Below are 19,537 nucleotides of genomic sequence, written 5' to 3'. Positions count from 1 at the left end.
ATGCAAATGAGGACATGGTCAGGTGGGCATTCTGGTATAACCAGATGTAATTAGTAGCCCACATCAACTTTATAATTCCACTTATTACACAAACAGTTCATACTTGCATTAAGTATATCCTTGTACTTGGGGACCAAAAGAAACCATGAGAACTGCAAAGTCTGACCTCCTTCATTATGGTGATTAAATCTGCCAACTAGTCAAGTTGTGCCTGAGCTCGTAATATTCATTACATCCTCAGAGCACTTTCTTGAAAGAAATCAAGACCAAGCCCAAAGGACTTGCAATGATAAAAACATCCTCACAGCATTCTACAGGAAATTGTTCACTGATTAATGATAATGAATAGCAACAAAAAAACTACTTGTTTCCCACTAGATCAGCCTTTAGCTTCCAATCATCGGGTGTCACTGTGGTAAGAATAAGTAATCGTGCAATCAGAAGGTCCCTTCTCTGAGTACAATACACACTAAGGTTTCATCACTGTGAGGTTTTTCTTGCATAAATCAAACACTGTCACCCTAAGACACATTTGCCAGGTCTTCAGTTCCTCCTGTAGCTTTTCTGTGAATGTTTTCAAGTCTAACAGCATCCTTACAGCCTGAACTTCTCAAGATAAAGGCTCTGAGGAAATCCTATTTGCATTTTGCCTATCTCCCCAGGTGATTTTTAGAATCAGTCAGTGATTTTCACAAAACTTGAAAGAGTGGTAGAGATGTCAAAAGATGCTCTGGCCCTACATTTTGGTAAATCCACTAGCTGTGAAGAGAGCATCCCCAGGGAAGGAAGGGCTGCACATGTTAGTGGCTTGGTGAACCTTTGTAGCCTGAAACCCATCAGTACACACAGTGACAGGTACATACATTGTACCAAGTCAAATGTCTACACCAAGAAAAAGAAAATAACAAAAATAAAAAGGAGACATCTGATTATTTTAGCCATGTGACTCTGCAAAGCATTGGCTCATAACTAGCTAAGCTCTAGTACAATGACATACCCAGCAATGAGAATACGATTTCTAGGTCATCAGGATAGCGTTGGGAAAGATGGGGTTGGAAAATTTTCTCATTATTGTCACATACACAGGCAGACTTTTTGCCATCGCTTCCTCTCGACAAATAGTTCTGCAAACAATAGAGTTAATGAAGAGTGTTTCCTATGCATTGTGTACCAGGTCTCAGCTTTCCTTATACTTGAAAAAAAAGAATTTAAAAAAATGGAAATAAAAAGCCCAACTTCAACACCTGGGGCACTTTGACTTCTCCTTTGCCCTGCAGTTTCCTCTATTTGGAGCAGCTTCCTTCGCTGCTATCTAAACATCACCTTGTCAAGCACTGCTCCTGCAGCAACAGATAACAATTTCAAAGAGAAGTGTGATTTTAACTTCCATTGCATCCCATTGCACTGTCGCTTCAGAAGCTTCACTAACACTGGTTTTGGTTGGTAACTGTCATGAAAGCTACAGGAATTCCAGCAACCATTCAGAATGAAACAGCCTTTACGTTACACTACATACTATGTACGTCAAAGAGCTTTTTGACAACAGGCCACTGTTTTCTCCTAGGGACTCACCTCAAAAACAACTGGCTGCTCCAGATGATTGCCATGGGAGGACATCGCTGAAATGGGAAAGGCTGACACCTGGGGTACTGCCAGTATCTCAAGGCAGTAACAACTCACAGATCTCAAAATTCACGTGCCTCTTACAAATACAGATCCAACCAACAGGAATGCTCTTTAATGCTCTCAACCGTCTCTAACACTGTGACCTCATGTAGAGTTGGAAGTTAAAAATCATTTATTAGAAGGATTTATGCTTGAATACTTTGCTTCAATGTATAATCCCAGACGATGTTTACTCTGGCTAAAACAGGAAGTGCCGTCATGTTATTTAAACAGTGGCACCTATTGTTGAAATAGACTGGCCTAGAAAAGCTGCATTCCAGTCTTGCATTACAAAATAAGCCTTATATTTATTCCACAGTCAGGCTTCGATTCAATCTCAAAATGGTTAAGGTTTTGTTTTGTTTTTTAATGCTTGGTCTGCTGCCAAAAGGCCTAATCAAAAAAGATGCTCTTAATTAGTGCTACAAATAACCAGATACTTGCTTGTGACTTGAATGAACAGAAAGAATTTCAGAAACAGAGGAGAAGTACTGAAGAAATACTGAATACAAAACCAAAGGGTGAAACAGATACTTCAGTTAGTGGGAAATTAGGCAGCAGGAAAAGGTGATATTTATAGTCACAGGGAGTTTTGATGGAGACCACAGGAAGTCCAGAAAAGTTTTGGTGATAATAGAGAAGCAAAGAGGAGAGATCTCCTTAGATGGCAGGCATTTTATCCTCAAGAGCACCAGAGCCAGGAGAAAGGAAAACCTATGTACTGTGCTAAAACCTTGAACAGAGAGTCATATCCATTCCTTCTCCATTACCTTCCCTATTCCCCAATACCGACAGCACTGCAGCACTTCATAATAAAATACCAGATACTGTGTGATTTCATCTGTGAGCAATTTTCCTCCATGAATTTGTTATGAAACACTGCAAGAATAAAAGCACAACTAGGATGCCACCCTGCAAGAAAAAGCATAACATGATGCAGGGTTTGCTCTCTAGAGAGAGGAGGCTGTGATGCATTTTAATGGATGCATACATTTATTGAAAATTAAGCCTTGAAACTACTTTATGCTCTCATTAGCATTCCTTACCAGCAGCAAATGAAAGTTGATTTTTTCAAAATCCCTTGATATAAACTGCGTTCAATCAATGCATTACGTTAAACCTCCCTGCTTGTAGTCAGCAATACCATTTCTTCCCTAACTGATTCAGCTCATATTTTGGACAGGAACATAAGCTTCATTTGACCCTGAAGCAAGTTCAAACCTGGCTGTAGGCTGCCTTTCTGTGCAGTGGAGTAGAAATTTATCTAAAGCAGCATACAAACATTATGTTCCTTAAACACAGAAACAGCAAACCCATGTGACAAGGTGGTTCATGGACTGAATGTGAATGGAATGCAACTTCCAATTTGGAAAAGAGAAATACTGGATGGTGCAGCACCCTCAAGAGAGTGTCAAACCCTGCGCTGACAAATAACTAGAGCTCTCCATTTCAAAACTGGGATTCACATCTACCCTACTACAGCAAACCGGAGTACTGGGAAAGACTGAATCGTCTTGTGGCAATAAAGGGCCCCAAAGTTTTCTGCACTGAAATGGCATGCAAAGCAAGCAAACAAAACAAAACAAACAACAACAAAACAACAAAAACAGCACAGAAAAGCATATCTAAAACTTTTCTACCCTTTCTGAGCTCCTGTTTTCCGCTCTTATCAGCATCACAGATACAGCCATGACAAAAAAAGCAGACACATTTTGCTCTTTTGTGTCACAGACACAATACAGTCCCGCATTTCAAAGCTATCTTGCTAATCCAACCCTTCTGACGCTTTCTTAACCAATTCCTGGGATCTGATGAAGATCGTTATCTAGAGGAAAGAAAACTTGTTCCATCATAAATGAGAAAAACAGGAAGGAACCTAATTAGCAAAGAAAAGTTTCCAGCTCAAAGCTGACTCAAAGATTATGCCTATTTGTTTTTATTTTATACATTTAAATATATTCCATGGATGAAAGACAAGCTGCACTCCTGTAGTTTTTCAAGGCACCTCCAAACACAATCACTGGTGACAACAGCAAACCTTCACTAGTCAAGATGGGATCATGTTTTCCCCTAATTCTTAAGTTAGGATTCAGACTGCTAATCCATAAACAGGAATAGCCTTTATCTCAGCTTTTCCAACTAGACTTGGTACACAGAGGTTGACCACTTAAAATTTTCAAAACAGAGTATCATTTCTCTTAACCTAAGAAATGCCATGTTGTAGTGATAAGAGAATTTTAAGTTACAGAAAGCCAGGCTGATTTAGGTCACTGGCTGCTAACCTGTAAGCAACATGCTGCCCACACCACTTTCCAGCAAAGCTCATGTGAGCAGTTAGAAAGCAGATGCTGCCTACTGCACAGTCTGTGCTCTACCCACATGGCAGCCAAGGCTGGGCTACAGTCACTGTGTCTCAGCACACCCAACGCTAAGCAGAGACCGCTTTAAAGACACTTGACAAATGACTCTCTGCTTACCTTCCCCCTTTCCTCTTCAGAAGAGCTTTTAAAGCTCCTCAACACCCACAGATCAGTCACTATTCTCTTAATGACCTCTGAAGTGTTTATTTTAGAGATGTTGTATCTACTTATTGTTTCCTTTCCTGCATGCCCTTGCAAGCACAGCCCATTTAACTGTGTCCCATATGGTCAGAATGCATCTCAGACAGTTCTAAAGAATTGCACCGCATTTAAGTTCAATTCATAAATTAATGTAGAGCAGCCAAATCCTCCACACCATGACTACACTCCCTACACACTCACTACAAATGCTTCATTTATCAAATAAAACTTTGGCATTGCTTGTGTATTTGCAGACTTGTGCACCACTCAATGGAAAACTGTGTCCCTATGGATACATATGGAAGACAGTGGCTGCTTCAACTGCATAGATTTACCATGACAGAGAGAAAGAACAAAGGTAAGAGCAGAGGGGTGGAAAGTTCTCCAAAGTAGACATTTCCAAGCTTTTTTAAACCTAAGAGAGAGACAAGACATAAGACAACACTTGAAGGAGCAGCTGGGGACACTGAATAAATACAGACATTTAAATGTGACTAATTACATACACATGCTGGAATTCTCAGAGGAATATCAGGGAGCCAGACTCCCAGCTCAGGCTGACTTTCAACAGGAGCTCAGTGGCCTGTCCCTCTAGGCATTCTGGAAGTCAGACGTCATCTTGCTAAATACAGAACGCCGCTTCTAAATGTTGCCTCTGGTAGTATAATCAAAGCTAAGCCTACAGACTTTCTACAAAGTTATCTGCAGGAACCCTTTCCTTTATTAAATATTGAGCCCTTCTGTTTGTTAAATAAATAAAAATGCACACATCTACTGATCATAACCCACACTCTTCTGCAAGATGACAGACAGCTGGAACAGCTCAGAGGTCTTAAGCCTCTGACAGACCACCTTTCTGTGCTGAACACAAACAGACTGCACAGGTTCTGCTTTAAAGATGGTAGGCAACGTTCTACAAAAGGTCTAGGGCTCCTTTCTGAGCGCTAGTGTTGTGAAGATGGAAGGATATCTGCATATGGAAAGTGGAGACTGAAAAAATCAAAGGGAGAAGCACAATCCATTGTTTTCCAAAGGCAGTCATGGAATACAGATACACACACACAAACTGCTCATGACTTAGTCCAAATGTTTAAAACTGGCATGGCTGTGGGAGCATCCTTCCCTGTTACTCGCTGCTCATTTTCTGTCTTTTGCACTGGAGAATGGTGTAGTTTCTTGGACGTACAGGACTAAGGCCTGATTCAACTTAAAAAACGTGAGGGCTAAAAAATAAAATATACCACTGCTCAAGCAGCAGCCAAGAACCTTGTGTCACCACAAATGATAGGTATGGACACAAGCAAGGAGGCATAGGAGTTCTGAGCACTTAATTTCATAGCCTCATTATCTTAAAACATTCACAAAGCTATACATCCCTGGCATATGACAAAGCACTTGACAGGTAAGAGATGGCCTTCATTTAACAGCTAGTTAAAGGTAAAGCTAGATGCTGGTAGCAATAAAAAGCAGCAGCTGACTGTGCAGAGGTCCAGGAAGGCTGTTGTTCTAAACAGCATGGGAAAAGACAACCTGAGATGACCTGCGAGTGAAGAAACCAGAAACTACAGAGGTAGAAACCAGAACCTACAGATTAAGACCTTTTCTTAGCATACTTTGTACTCATGATGGCTCATTTCATGGCACAACTGTAGTTAGTATAAATGCAGTTACACAAAGATACCAGGCTGTGAAGCCCATACATGTCTTCTTTTACTTGACAAGCACTGGAGCTCTGTGCTCAATAGGCTGAGTCTGTGCTCATTAGGCTGAAGGCATTCTCTCTCTGTATGGCATGAACATACATCAGTTGAACTGGATGATCTTCGACTGCACGTTCCAACCGAACTATTCTAACAAAACACTTCATTCCAAATCCTTTAACAAGGACATGAGGGACCCAAAGAGTCTCAGTTGATACTTTGCCCAACTCAGTGGCTAGGACCACCAAGTTTCACAGCAATTCCACAGAGGGAAACCCAAGAGTAGCAAAGAACTCCCTGATGAAGCACGCAAGAAGTGAGAGCTCTGGTTTTCACTGAAGATGACAGCAGGAGCCGCCTGGGGACACAAGAAGTCTGAGTGTGGTGCCTGCATCTGTATTGTCAGTGTAACTTTTAAATCCACTAAGCTTCTCCTTATAATCTCTTTTACAGAGATTCAGTCCAAGAGATTGTGCTGTAGCAGCTGGCAGAAACTAGGGCCTGGGAAAGGTTCTAATGAAGCACAACAGCTTAGTGGTTTAGGGCTAAATGAAAGTACTGAATGCTTCCTAGGGAGAAGCTATTAGGTAACAGTTTTGAACTCATTTTTTTTTTTGCTTCCTCTGCGGAGGCTAAGGAATCTCACATACCTTTCACGTTTTAAATAATCTACTACTTAATGCTCAAGAGCTCAGTACTTAGCAATTTTAATTTGCTTTTCCATTCAGATGAATTTTGCCATCCTCTCATTGAGCTAATTGTTCACAGCACGCTCCACAGGGCTGCAGACTGCTGAGCAAAGGCCCCAGCTGCTGTCAAGATATTCCAGAAAATAGTGGTGGTGGCAATGCACACAGGGCTCAGTACTGAAGATATGACCTCTGGGTGAGCTGGTAAGACAACTCATGTTTATTCATTTAATAGATAGGCAAAAATAAGTTTTCCAATTAGTCCTAGTTTTTATTCAGACTACATATGTGTCTGTAAAATTAAAGCATTATGCCAGCGCTTAAAAAGGCAAAAGTCTTCAAGGTATTTTTAAACAGTTGCTCACTGGAAACAGTTTTTTGTTCTCCTGGATTGTTTAATCAGCTTTATCTATGTGTAGCTTGCAGAATAATCACTTTCCTGCCTCCAAGAGTCCCAAAATTCATCTAAGGAGAAAAAAAAAAAAGGAAAAAAGCATAGGAAGTCAAGGAAGTTCACAGGATGACAAGCTCACAGTTGTCACAGTTTTACACCTTTGTCTTGTTTCTGCACTGCAAACGCATGAGCTGTTCAAAAAACAAAAAACAAAAAAAACAAATCAACAGTTATTTTCACCACATTCATCTGGTAGCTGCACTCCTCTAATTCACCCAGTCTCTACTTTTACTTCATGAATCACCTATAACAAAGGTTCTGCCTCCCATCTTTGCCATTCTTCTCACTTGGCAACTTCTGGTTCCATATCGATCTAGTGAAGCATTGCTTAATTACTGCTCTTCTTTCTTGCATGTCTATGCACTACAACCAAAATACCTATGAACAAACCTGAAATAGACTTCAGACAGTGTTGAAAAGCATTATAAAGCTGCAGTTTGCTGTATATCTCCCTAACAAAAACGTGCACCTTGAAGAAAATGCCAAATGACATTCTGTGCTTTTCTTCCTGATGTAATCATTCCCCTTTCCTTTTCCACACTATTCCCTGTGTCTTTCTCATTCGTAAGACATTCTTAAGACAGACTGCCATAAAAACCTGCACCAATAGAACTCATACTCTAGAAAGATTTTTATTTCTGAATTCCCTCCGATCTACCACCCAAATAACAAATAGCTGTGGAAACTAGCCAATGCCAAACAGAGTGCTTGGATTGCAGGAAGATTCCGGGAAAGATACCTTCAGCAGACAAAAGACTGCATGGGATCTGATTTTCAGGTTTAGTTTTTAAGACCCAAGAGCTTGATCTAAGTTTAAAAACAAACAAACAAACACCTCTGAGCATTACAGGCCGGTGGCTAAAACCTTGGAATTTTTACACACATTTCAGTTAATACGTTGTTTTTACTGAACAATACATTCAAAACCAAAATTACAGAATGCTGTATAAGCCACTCAAAGTATTTTCTCTGTACTGAACAGAGTAAAAGGAACAGTCTTTAAAGCAAGGCCACAAAGGCAAGAATTTGATTTAAAATCTGGCTGGTCAGATGAATAGAAAGGTAGAAAAAAATGCTGCATCAGAAGTTGATACTGCCTTATTGCTCTCCATGAAGCAAAAAACCGTACATTTAAGACTTTAAGGACCATTTCAGACTTGTATTTCTAGCATTTCAGGAATATCACTGGAAAAAAGGACTGGGATTGCAATGTTACCAAGATCCGATTTAACTGAAAACAAAATCTGGCTGTGGTATGGCATACTCCCTCAAAACAAAAACAAAGTGAGAAAAACACTTTTGAAAGTCCTTCAGTATATCACCTAACTATTCAAAACAGATCATGGTGAGAGTGAAAGGATGTTCCATGTAATCTCTGCTGGCAAAGAGTCAGACTCCCCATGGTGTTACCTCACAGCTGGAGTTCAAAGGATAAAGACAGAGGCCTTTCCTGCTGCACTGCACCACATAAGAGCGCTCTGCTCACTTCCAGAAAGACTAAAGCAAATGAAACTGATAACTGGAACAATTCTGCTCCTTTTCCCTCTCTAGGCACACTATCCTCTGGGCCTGCTGTGAGGAACAGTCCAAGTGTAGTGATAAGCTCACTGGTCCAAACACCCATATACACACCTGCCCTCATACAGGTGACAGACAGTGCAGTAGGACAACAAACCATCCTTTTCCACTTTTCATTTCCCCCTCCCCTGCGAAGCCCTAGGATCTATGACAACAGAAATAACGCTTCAGCAAAAGATGCCAGCCTAGGACACAATAGTCTCAGGTTTGAAACCCAGTTTCTCAGAAACACCATGACTTGGCCATATTCAAATTATAAAATGGCAAAAGACACAAAAAAGAGTCCTCAAGCAGTAGTTAAATGAAGGCTGGGGCCTTCAACATGATGTACAGCTATACTGACATGGCAACTTTAGACCTCAAAGAGGTACAGCTCTGTTCAAGTGGTTTGTGTTAGTAAAAGCCCTGGAGATCAGTGCCTACACAGCAAATTTTACCATGCTTCATTAGATTTTTATGTTTTTTTTTTTTTTAACTGGCAGACTACAGAGCAGAAGATTTCAAAAATGCCTACTCACAGAGCTTTGGTAGGGACTATGTGCCTAGAAAAGACATACACAGGCATACAAGATCACAAACTCCGTATGTTCACGTGAGCCTAGAAGGATGGAGATCAACCTCCTGGAACACCTGCATTTGTTAATAGATCCCAGCTGCAAAGACTACTGTATCTTTCTAAGCAAAGCCTTTGCAGAGGCAACAACAAAGAAATGTCAAATATTGGTCTGAAAATAAGGTTGGTCACAATTTCACTAGCAGAGCATTTCTCTATTGAAATAATTACCAAGCAGCTGGAAATGTATGATACTAACACTTCAATTTTGATGACATTCTGCCACACACAGAACACAAGGTAGATTTCTGACAGAAGCCAACCAGTACTGCCACTGCTCCTGAAGCAACCGTCTGAAAGGTCTGTTACGGTCATTGGGCAATGGCCTTCTGACTCCTCGTATGAAGGCAAAATCTTGATGTCTATTTGAGTCCTAGGTTTCACGTAATTTAAGTGAGATTCTGAGACTGCTTTAATAACTGACGGCAGACTTTTGTTTGTTGAGTCAGCTTTGTAACACCCTGTTACCACATAAGCCACGCTACAACTTCACTTAACTAGTAACACCCTTAAAATGCAAATCAGAAGGATATTAGCCTTGGATGTGTTTTTACGATTTCTAAAATGACTAACTGATTTATTAACATTTAAAGTGTTAGGAAGAAAATCATGTCAATTACATGCAGAAAAGGAGAACAAAAAAAATCTCATCCTGTAAAAAAATTCATATGAATATTGCTGATTAACAAAGCCGTAACTAAGATCTGACCCTAAGAACGTCGAATTTCCAGTCCATGCCACGATTCCCCAAACGATTCTAAAATGAACCGCTGCATACTGTATGTAAGTATGTTTCCTCATAGCTTTAAGTCCTACCGTGTTGCGAGCTTATGGCAGACGACACCGGTGTCTGTTATGACTTCGCTCAGTCTCAGCTCCAGGTGGACCTTTCCCTGAAACCGACAAAAAATGACGCGTGAAAAATCATGTGCGTACCCAGCCACACCATTCCAACTGGAAGCAAAACGAGTTGGTTAACACAAGCAATTCCAGGAGAGGTTTAAAGATCAGTTAACAGTTGTGCAGCTGACATATTTTATTTCTTAAGGAATCCAGTTCTACAGCCACTTCACTTGATTTCAGTGCATCATCCTTCATTTCCACCCCACCCTTTTTTATTTCTGTGTGTTTTACTAACTGAGGGAAATGGTGTGTCTGCGATTCGGAGACAAAATATTTTGTCATAGCTTTATTTGTATTTAGCATTTTAAATATCAAACAAAGATCTCCAGCACAATCACTGAAAAGGTATCACATCAGTGTGTTATAAATTGTTATAAATTTCTGCACCTAAATGGAGCCTATGAACAGGAGGGGGGTCAATTCTTTGAAAGGGTAGATAACTGCAGGACAAGGGGAAATTATTTTTAAATTGAGGGAGGGAAGATTTAGGCTGAATGTCAGGGGGAAGTTCTTTACAGAGAGAGCAGTGAGGTGCTGGAACAGGCTGCCCACAGAGGTTGTGGATGCCCCGTCCCTGGAGGTGTTCAAAGCCAGGTTGGATGGGGCCCTGGGCAGCCTGGTCTAGTGTTAAATGGGGAGGTTGGTGGCCTTGCATGTGGCAGGGGGGTTGGAGCTTCATGATCCTTGAGCTCTCTTCCAATCCGGGCCATTCTGAGATTCTGTGATTCTGTGATTAAAACATTGGAAAACTGAAGGGGCCAAAAATTAAGAAATAAGATAAAATTGTGATACAAGTTCCAGTAAAATTACAGAGGGCAACTAAAGAGAAAAAAAAAGTCAATCACATCACTAGCATTCATAGCATCAACTTGCTATACAGTCTTCAACTCCAAACTGTCACACTGAATTTATTGCAACTTGGGCCAAAATCTGATGCTCTAACACGCCAAGAAAATAAAGTCAAATCACAAATACAGACTGCACTACCCTCATTAGGTCTATTACATTTCAAAACACGTGCATCTGGTTCCACTGGCAAAAGCTATTACCATATATGGATAGAGTAAACAAAATAAATTTTGTTGTTAATCTGTTCTGACATGCCAGTGTTGTCCAATCATCTTTTTTTCTATCATGATGGCCAAAATTGAGTCATTCATCTTTAAAACTACTTCCACTCCACCCTTGTTACCAAAGCACCCTAAAATGTACCCCACTAGCTCTAATGTAGGTGGAATTGTTGACTCAATGTTATCTCGACTCACATTGCCAACCCTTTTGTAATATCTTCCAGATCTGACTTCTCCTCTTTTTTCACATCACCAGAACTCCAGCCAAAGGATGCCTATCCTGCAAAACAGAAGTGACTGAAGATCAAACCCTGACCCCTACTTGTATTATGTTGTTAAGATCCACCTCCTTTGCAGCAAATTCGTCTGGAAGAAAGCTGGTGAAAGCAGATGGAAGTAGAGCGGGGAGTGCACTAACAAATGGCACAGACACTCAGAAGTTCAGCTCAAGCTCATTTCCCAGCCCTCCTACGTTTAGCAGTACAAACAAACTCTGAATCATAGAACCATAAAGGCTGGAAAAGAACTCTCAGCTCATCTAGTTCAATTGTCAGCCCATCACCACCATGCTTGCTACCATATTACTCAGTGCCATATCTCCATGTCTTTTGAACACCTCCTGGTATCCTGTCTCCACCACCTCCCAGGGCAGCCTGTGCCAATGCCTCACACTCCCTCTGTGAAGCCAGTGCCTGAAGGCTTGTCCCGAGGAAATCAGTGAATAACAGCATTTATTACTGCAGAAGTCTCTTCTTCCTTCCTTCAATACACTCCCTACTAGACACTAGTTTTACTGCACTATGCTGAATTCACTTCATGCTTCCTTGTTTTCCTATGGCAAATGACACTGCTGTTCGTACAGAAAACAAGAAAACAAGGTCCCTCCAAGCTATATAAATGAAATCCCATGGAGCTTGTGTCTCATACTCCTGATTTTTCATGTCCATTTTAACGAAGAAATCAATCCCCTCCTTTATCCTTACACTGCACACAAACTTCAACCTATGTCATTTCGTTCCCAAACTGAGCCTGTCCTCATGAACAAGGGAAGCATTTCCTGCACAAATGCATAAGGCCACTTCTAGATCCACCTGTTTAAAACTTTTTCCTGCTACAGAGACAATCATACATACAGGTGCCAGGAACTAAGAAGAGCTGGCTGAGTGCATGGAGTACGCAGAACAGCTTTCTGGCTTTATTTTCCAGTGTTCTTCAATGTTTTTCACTGCTCTCTCTTCCACATTTTTTATCACTAGAGCTAAACTATGGAGCTCTAGAGAACAAATTTAGATAATGAACCTGTATAACCACTGCTGCCACCTTTGTTGATATCCTCCATATTATCTTCATCAGAGAAACCAGCAATGAGCTTTGAAAGAGTTAAGAGACATGGAAAGAGATTTAGGAACTCTAGAGAAAATATCCTCTTGTAGAAAAACGCCAAGAAGGTAAAGTGCTTTTACAGAGATACATCTGCTGACTTAAAGGCGAGACTGATCTCTCTCAGGAAATAAAGAATGCTTTCATACACTTTAGTGAGCCTGAATGTAAACTTGTTTACAGTGCCAGTTTGCTAGATGCAGCTCAAATTAAGTAATTATAACAGAAGCTGCCTACTTCCAAAATTAAGCTCCAAAAATGCTCTCGAGTAAGCAGCACTTCACACATTTTCCCAACTACATTAAGAAAAAATACAGTGCAACCTCCTCCAGGCTGAAAGCCAGTGTTTCTTTTAGCTCTCATTTTTCTCTGGAGAAGACTCAGAAAATGGCCAGCTGCTGAGAAAGTGACTCAAAGCTTCAAATAGCAAAACGAAGGTCACAAGATCACTCAGCCTGGCAGCCTTGTGACTATTCCCAGACAACTTCCTTACTTCCAATTAAAAACTCAAATATGTAAGTATATTTAAATAAGGCTTATTATATATATTTAAATACGTAACTTATTTGCAGGCTTAATTCACAGAAAATGTTATTTCTATGTAAACAGCATGCTTTTTGTCAAATCACTAGTGCTGTTAGACAAAACATAAGTAAGTTTACTTCCTCACAATGCTAGTTGTTGGCTTACAAAGATAGCATGTTTTTCCAAGAGAGGACAGAAAACCATGCAATAAATCAGTACTATAAAAATCAAGACCTAGCAGAAGGTCAGCTAATCATCTATACTGAACTCAATGTAACAAACAGAAAGATTATATATTTACATACAATTTAACTCAACAGAACATCAACAATATCAAATATATCTGTATTTTTTATTACTATAAGAACTACTATAATAACAGGTAGAACCTTCAACTGTATTAGGTGCCCACAGCTGATGACAGCATTTGTAAGCAGGAACAATCAGACAATGAAGCAGAATACAAAGTATGGAGCCCCCCTTCTGCACCTGAAGCATCATGTCTTGATTCTGAGACAATCTTTGTTATGGATCCAAGGACTAAAACCAGGATCAGTCCCAAGCCTGTGTCCTGTCAGAAAGAGGGTTTGGGTTTTTTTCCTTCATTACAACAAACAAACTCAGAAAAGAATCTGAAGGTTTGACAACTTTGAAGTAGAATGTGTTAATAACTAAAACATTTACATAGAAAATACATCAGGATGTTCCTAGAAACAACTACATTCATTAGCATACACTTCACATTCGGAAGAGTAGGATTTTTTTCAAGGAACGAGCTGCTGAAGGAGTATCAACTCAATTGCTGAACAACACTTCATTTTTCATAAACTCAAGATGATATAGATGGGTGGGTTGATAGGTCAATGTCCTTCCTACTCACATCCAGAACTCCATAATGGAACCAGCCAGGTTCCATTTTTCAGTTCCTGATTAAAGAAGTCATCAGTAGATTGAATTTCTTGCAGGCAAGTAAAGAACACTCAAAAGGAAATCAGTAATGAACAAAACACTCAAAAGGCCATCCTAAGAAAAAATACACGCTTGTTAAAGATTGCCTTTCCTAAGAAAATAACAGAATTAAGTTCTAGTCTTGTTAACAAGTCATGTTAATGCTACCAAGCATCAAGAAATACACCACACAAATGACTGAAAAACAAACTGAAGCTAATCATAACCTTGCAAAGGAAAGAAAAACAGAATCCAAGTTCTGTTTTTACCGTTACAGGAAAAGCTTGTCTACACCCTTTCATTTCTCCTTGGAATGTAACTGTAAGTTACCGAAGACGGAAACACCAGAAGACAGCTGTACAGTAAGTAGAAGCGTACAGACACTACTTACCTGTATCACATTTCCAGCAGTTGCAAATTTCTGGTTTAACTTAAACACAGTATGTCGAGTGAGGAAAGAAAACACGTAACTACAAATTATCCTATGGTTATTGTTTTGACAGAGTTCTGCCACGCTGGTATGAGGCGCTTTTAACATTTTTAGCAAAGGCTGGGCCTCAGAGGCAGCATCCCCACAGTGCAGGAGATGGAAGGACACACCGCTTGGCACACCACGTTTCTTAGTGCAGTAATGAGCACACATTTTAAGCTGAAATTTAACTCACACCCTACAGCTCTGTGATTGAGAGTTAATTCAATTTTACCTTGGTCTGATCTTTGCGATCCAGGGAAAAAGTTAAAAAAAAAAACAAAACAGCACTGACAAATACTAGGAATCTCTAAGCTGCTTCCTAAGCTCCAGCAAATGCACAAAGTACTCTTGACAGTCTGCTGAAGTTTGGAAAACAGGAGTTAACCTAACACATTAAGTCATATCTTCAAGGAAGTATCAACTACATCTCCACTAAGTGCATTCTTTTTGTACTGTGGGACACTTCAAAAATACTTCACCGTTAAAAAGTGAAGATGTTAACAACATACATATCGCTAACTCTAAACAACAATATACAAAATATCCAAATTTGCTTGGATGAATATAAAATACCAAGACAACTATCGTCACATATGAGGATCATATGCAAAATAACAACAGAAGATACCAGAAGACTGGTAAAAAATGTATCAATCAAGGCTGCTGGACATCTGATGGTCACCCATCATTCCAGTTCTCACTAGTCTACCTTTGTTGCACACTTTTCACCTCTAAAGTGAGAGCGTGTGTGCATGGAAGTTTTCAAAGCTTTATCTCACATGGGGACCCTTATTCCAGCACAGCTCAATCGGATCAGCTCTGCAGCTCAGCTCAACCCTGCTCATTGCTCAGAAGTACAGGAAGAGGGACTGGGACCCTCCTTTGGATCTTCACTCTTCCTCCTGCTGGTACAGAATGGCTGCAAGCAGTATCATTCCAACTCTGAAAGATGAAGAAGGGAAGAGATGGAACAGGAATGGGTTGTGGGAGAGGGCTAGGCAAAGCAGATGACACGAACTGGCCCGTGGCCAATACTAGCATCTCATTATTTTGGAATCTCGTAAATTGAGGACTGTAACATCCCCTGTGACGTTGGTTTACTTTCCCTTGCTACAGGAAAATCACTGCTAGGCATTTCACTGAAAGCAGTCTGCAGAAAGGAGCCTTGGAAAAACTTGCTTTTGCACAGAGACCATTGGAAACGATGGGATGAGCTGTACTATTGCTGTATCTGTCTTTCCAAATTTTTTTTCAGGCAAAAGTAACTAGATCCAGTCCATTTTGACACCCTCTTGGGCAGCTTTCTGAGATGTCATTTTCTGGCATTGGTAAAGCTTAGAAACAAACAATAAAACCTACCAATTTCTAACAGCTCATTAAATGCTGTCTGTGAGGTAATGGAAGAAAGAGTAAGGGTGCAGTTTGTGCTTTCAGTAAATCCAGCTCTGCAATACAAAGAGCAGCCCAATCTAAGGTCACAACACAAAAGTATGCCTGGGTCAGAAGGGTGAGCTTGTCTGCTTTGCTGCCTGCATCTGCTGCTGTAAAAACTTCTCCTTTAGCAGAGGACAGCAGGCAGCTGGGAAAGGTGTAAGGGTCAGGCTCCAGATCACCTCAGATGGGTTGTTGGACCACAGTGCTGCACACAAAGTTCTGGAATAAAATCCAGACTGTTACTGATGAAAGTATAACAGATCTAATGAACACTGAATGGATTTGTAACTGCTATGCAGAGCAGAACTGATGTCTGGTCAGTCTCTATATGTGCAAACAAATGCAAGCACGTCACAACCACTCAGTAACTGACAAAGCACCTGCACATGGCACAGCGTTAACCCTTACAATTTTCCAAAGGAAGAATATGACCAAAAATCTTGTAACTTGTCAGCCCTGAAATTTGTCGTGTCCCTCTCAAATACTTTGATACGATAAATGATGCAACTATCAGGCACCTGATTTTTTTCCTCAGACAAATTGTGCTCTGCAGATGGAGAATCCAGGTATGTTTTTTGAAACAATGCAAAGTTATTATTCATCAGTAGGTGCTCTGTACCACACGCCATGTTTCTTGGCTAGCTTTGGAGAAGTAACAGAGCAAAACCAGATAGACTGTCTTGCCTGTCTGTGCTGGTAAGTCTGAACTCAGTGCTCTCACATCCACATAGGGAGGAAGTCTTGTCACCATTGTGGTTTCACCCCGATGGGCAGCTAAATTCCACCACATCATTCTCTCACTCCCCCTCCTTAAAAGAATAGGGAGAGAAAATAGGAAAGAAACTAAGGTTTGGGAGAAGGACATGGAGATTGCTCACCAATTACCACCACAGACAAAACAGAATCACCACAGGGAGATTAAGATATTTTATTTTCTATTCCTAACAGATTAGAGCAGTGAGAACTATAAGCAGATTAAAACCACGTTCCCCCTATCCAACCTCTTCTATCTCCTCCCCTCAAGCAGCTCAGAGGAAAAAGAAATAGAGGCAGCTATCAGTCCACAACATTGTCTCTGCCACTCCTCCACGATCACTGTGCCCTTACTCCACAAGGGCTTCCGTCCCTCCTGAGCTGATCCCCATGGGATTCCCACAGGCTGCAGCTCCCCCAGCACTCAGTAACTTGGTTCCATACCACAGGGCCTACCCTTAAGGCATTGCTTCACATGGGTCCCCATGGGCAGAGCCCCCCCGGCCCTCTTGCCCCACTGCAGGCCCCTCTCCAGTGGCTGCAGCTCCAAGCTCAGGCCTACTCCTGCAGGACTCTCTATGGGCCTCCTCCACTGCTGCCCCAGACTCCTCAATGGCTGGCTGCACATAGACATCTGCTCAGCACGGTGTCCATGGGCTGTGGGGCCACTGCCTGCTCCTCCAAGGGCCTCTCCTGGGCTGCAGGAGCTTCTGTTCCATGCCTGGAGCACCTCCTGCCCTCCTCCTGCACTGACCCTGGTGCCTACAGGGCCATTTCCCTCACATTTCTCACTCCTCTCCCAGCTGCTGTAGAAAAGCAGTTCTCCCTTCCTTACTCTGCTCTCCCAGAGCACACCCAGCATTGCTTGTGGCTCAGGTCTGGCAGTGGAGGCTCCCTTTGCAGCAGCTGGAGCTGGCTGTGACAGCCGTGGGGCACTGCTGGGCTCTGCTCACAGCTTCAAAACCCCTAACATGTAAACTCAATACAGCAACAAAGCAGGATCAGGTTAATAAACATTCCTTTTTATCAACATGGACATTCTTATTAAACATTTAAACATCAGTAAGCAATTCAGTTCTCTGAAATAATTATACTGGTAGGCATGCAGCCTTGAGAATCTTCCCACTTTATCAAAACAGAGATTTCACATCTTTTCAAAACAACTGAAAGAGGGGAAATCTAAAACCCACTGTTCATTTAAAAAGAGGGTAACACCCATTTATTTCCTGCCTGTGGTGGAAAGCCGATACCAAATCTGGAAGCAGCTTCTTCTTTTTAGATTTGCATACAGTCATGCTTACAGTGGGGTTGCACAGAATGTGTCGGTGACTCATCTTCATGCCAGCAGAATTTAAATATCTACACAAACACTGTTAATTTCAGAGTTGGACAGTAGGCACGCAATGCTCTTCACTGTTCAACAGAGCAGACATTTCTATCAGTCACTGGAGTGCTATCACCCTAATACAGTTGCTCCTAAAGACAATTTGCTTAACCTCATTTATCTTCGAGCCCATATACTCCAGAAAAGTAACAATTAACATTGGAACCATTCAAGTTCAGTACAGTTTGCTCTCTGCATATATAAATTAATGCTTTTTATAGAACAGGAAATAGACAGACACAGGGAAAGACCATGGCAACTTCCACAATATTATGAAAGTAGGGCAAAAGAAAGCAATGGTAACACATCCCCAACCTCCTCTGATGATCTGGGATCAACTTCTTCAACTGTCAAACAGGACTGAATTTAGTAGAGCTAATTCAAAAGCTTGTGGTGAAATCCTGGCTCTGCTGAAATAGTGGCAAGCCTCCCACCCTGGCAAGGCCAGGATTTCATTCATGAAGCTTGATGCGTGGAATACAGATGCTGCTTTCAATGGGAAGGTGCTGACAAAGGAGTAGAGTTTTTCTGAGCAGCACACTGTGCCCTGAATATATTCTTCCATCTAAAATACAGCATTACAGAGCCAGTAGTGATTTTCAGCAACAAAAGTGATTTCCATAGATTTCTACCTACAAAAGGATTATATACGTATTCTTCAGTTATACCTATGACCTATGTTTTCCACTCATAATGTACAGCCCACTGACTGATAGTTATATTACTCCACACTCAAGAACAGGCACAGTTCAACAGAATGAAAGGCCTGGATAAGCAAAATGCTAATGTAGTAGCCAAGGAAAGGACTTTCGGTGTTTGAAGAAATTATTTCTTAACATCACTAAATTTTTCACACAAGGTCTTGAATACAAGAAGGTTAAAACGCGAGACAATTTGCTTCCTCAGTGTTGGTTTTCTGCCTCTTACGTACTTTTAATAACTCAGTAGATACATTTCAGACACATCAAAGCTCTTATGAGAAGGAAAGGGAAATGAGCAATTTTTAAGTTTTCATGTCAGGTTTTACTTGTGTTATTTTTTTTAGGTCCTCTTCTAATTTTATGTAAGACCTCGAGCATGACTGGCTTTGAAAACACACTGCCATCAATACTGAGAACTCTGTTGCAAGAGAACATGACCATTCTACATTTGTCACTGCTGTGGAGGAAGCAACTCAAAGAACACTTGAAAATGGGATCTTTTTAAAGCAAGAGCCTGCATAGGAAAACATGTCAGAATGCAACTCTCCCTGTATTTTTCTCCCTCTTACATACACTGACTATATTGTTTGGAACACACTAGTGCATTCTGATATTAGAATGTCTCTGGTTCTTATCATACAAACATATCATAGAATGGCTTGGGTTGGAAGGGACCTCAAAGATCATCTATCTAGTTTCAACCCAAC

The 19,537-nt window shown here is 41.0% G+C and overlaps 1 protein-coding gene across 3 annotated transcripts in view; it reads right to left on the bottom strand.

Annotated features, from left to right (window-relative positions):
- The window catches only part of RASA3 (RAS p21 protein activator 3), a 176,286-nt gene that overhangs the window by 46,474 nt on the left and 110,275 nt on the right, over positions 1-19,537 (bottom strand). For all 3 annotated transcript variants that reach the window (XM_042810753.1, XM_042810752.1, XM_042810754.1), the window contains exon 5: positions 10,077-10,153. In XM_042810753.1, coding sequence (XP_042666687.1) covers positions 10,077-10,153 — 77 coding nt within the window. The remainder of the gene's footprint in view (positions 1-10,076; positions 10,154-19,537) is intronic.

Source organism: Centrocercus urophasianus, unplaced genomic scaffold (assembly GCF_019232065.1).
Source record: "Centrocercus urophasianus isolate 14NV4802_14NV808 unplaced genomic scaffold, USGS_Curo_1.0 seq_12, whole genome shotgun sequence".
Taxonomy (NCBI): Eukaryota; Metazoa; Chordata; class Aves; order Galliformes; family Phasianidae; genus Centrocercus; species Centrocercus urophasianus.
This window is presented reverse-complemented; position numbering and strand designations above follow the sequence as displayed.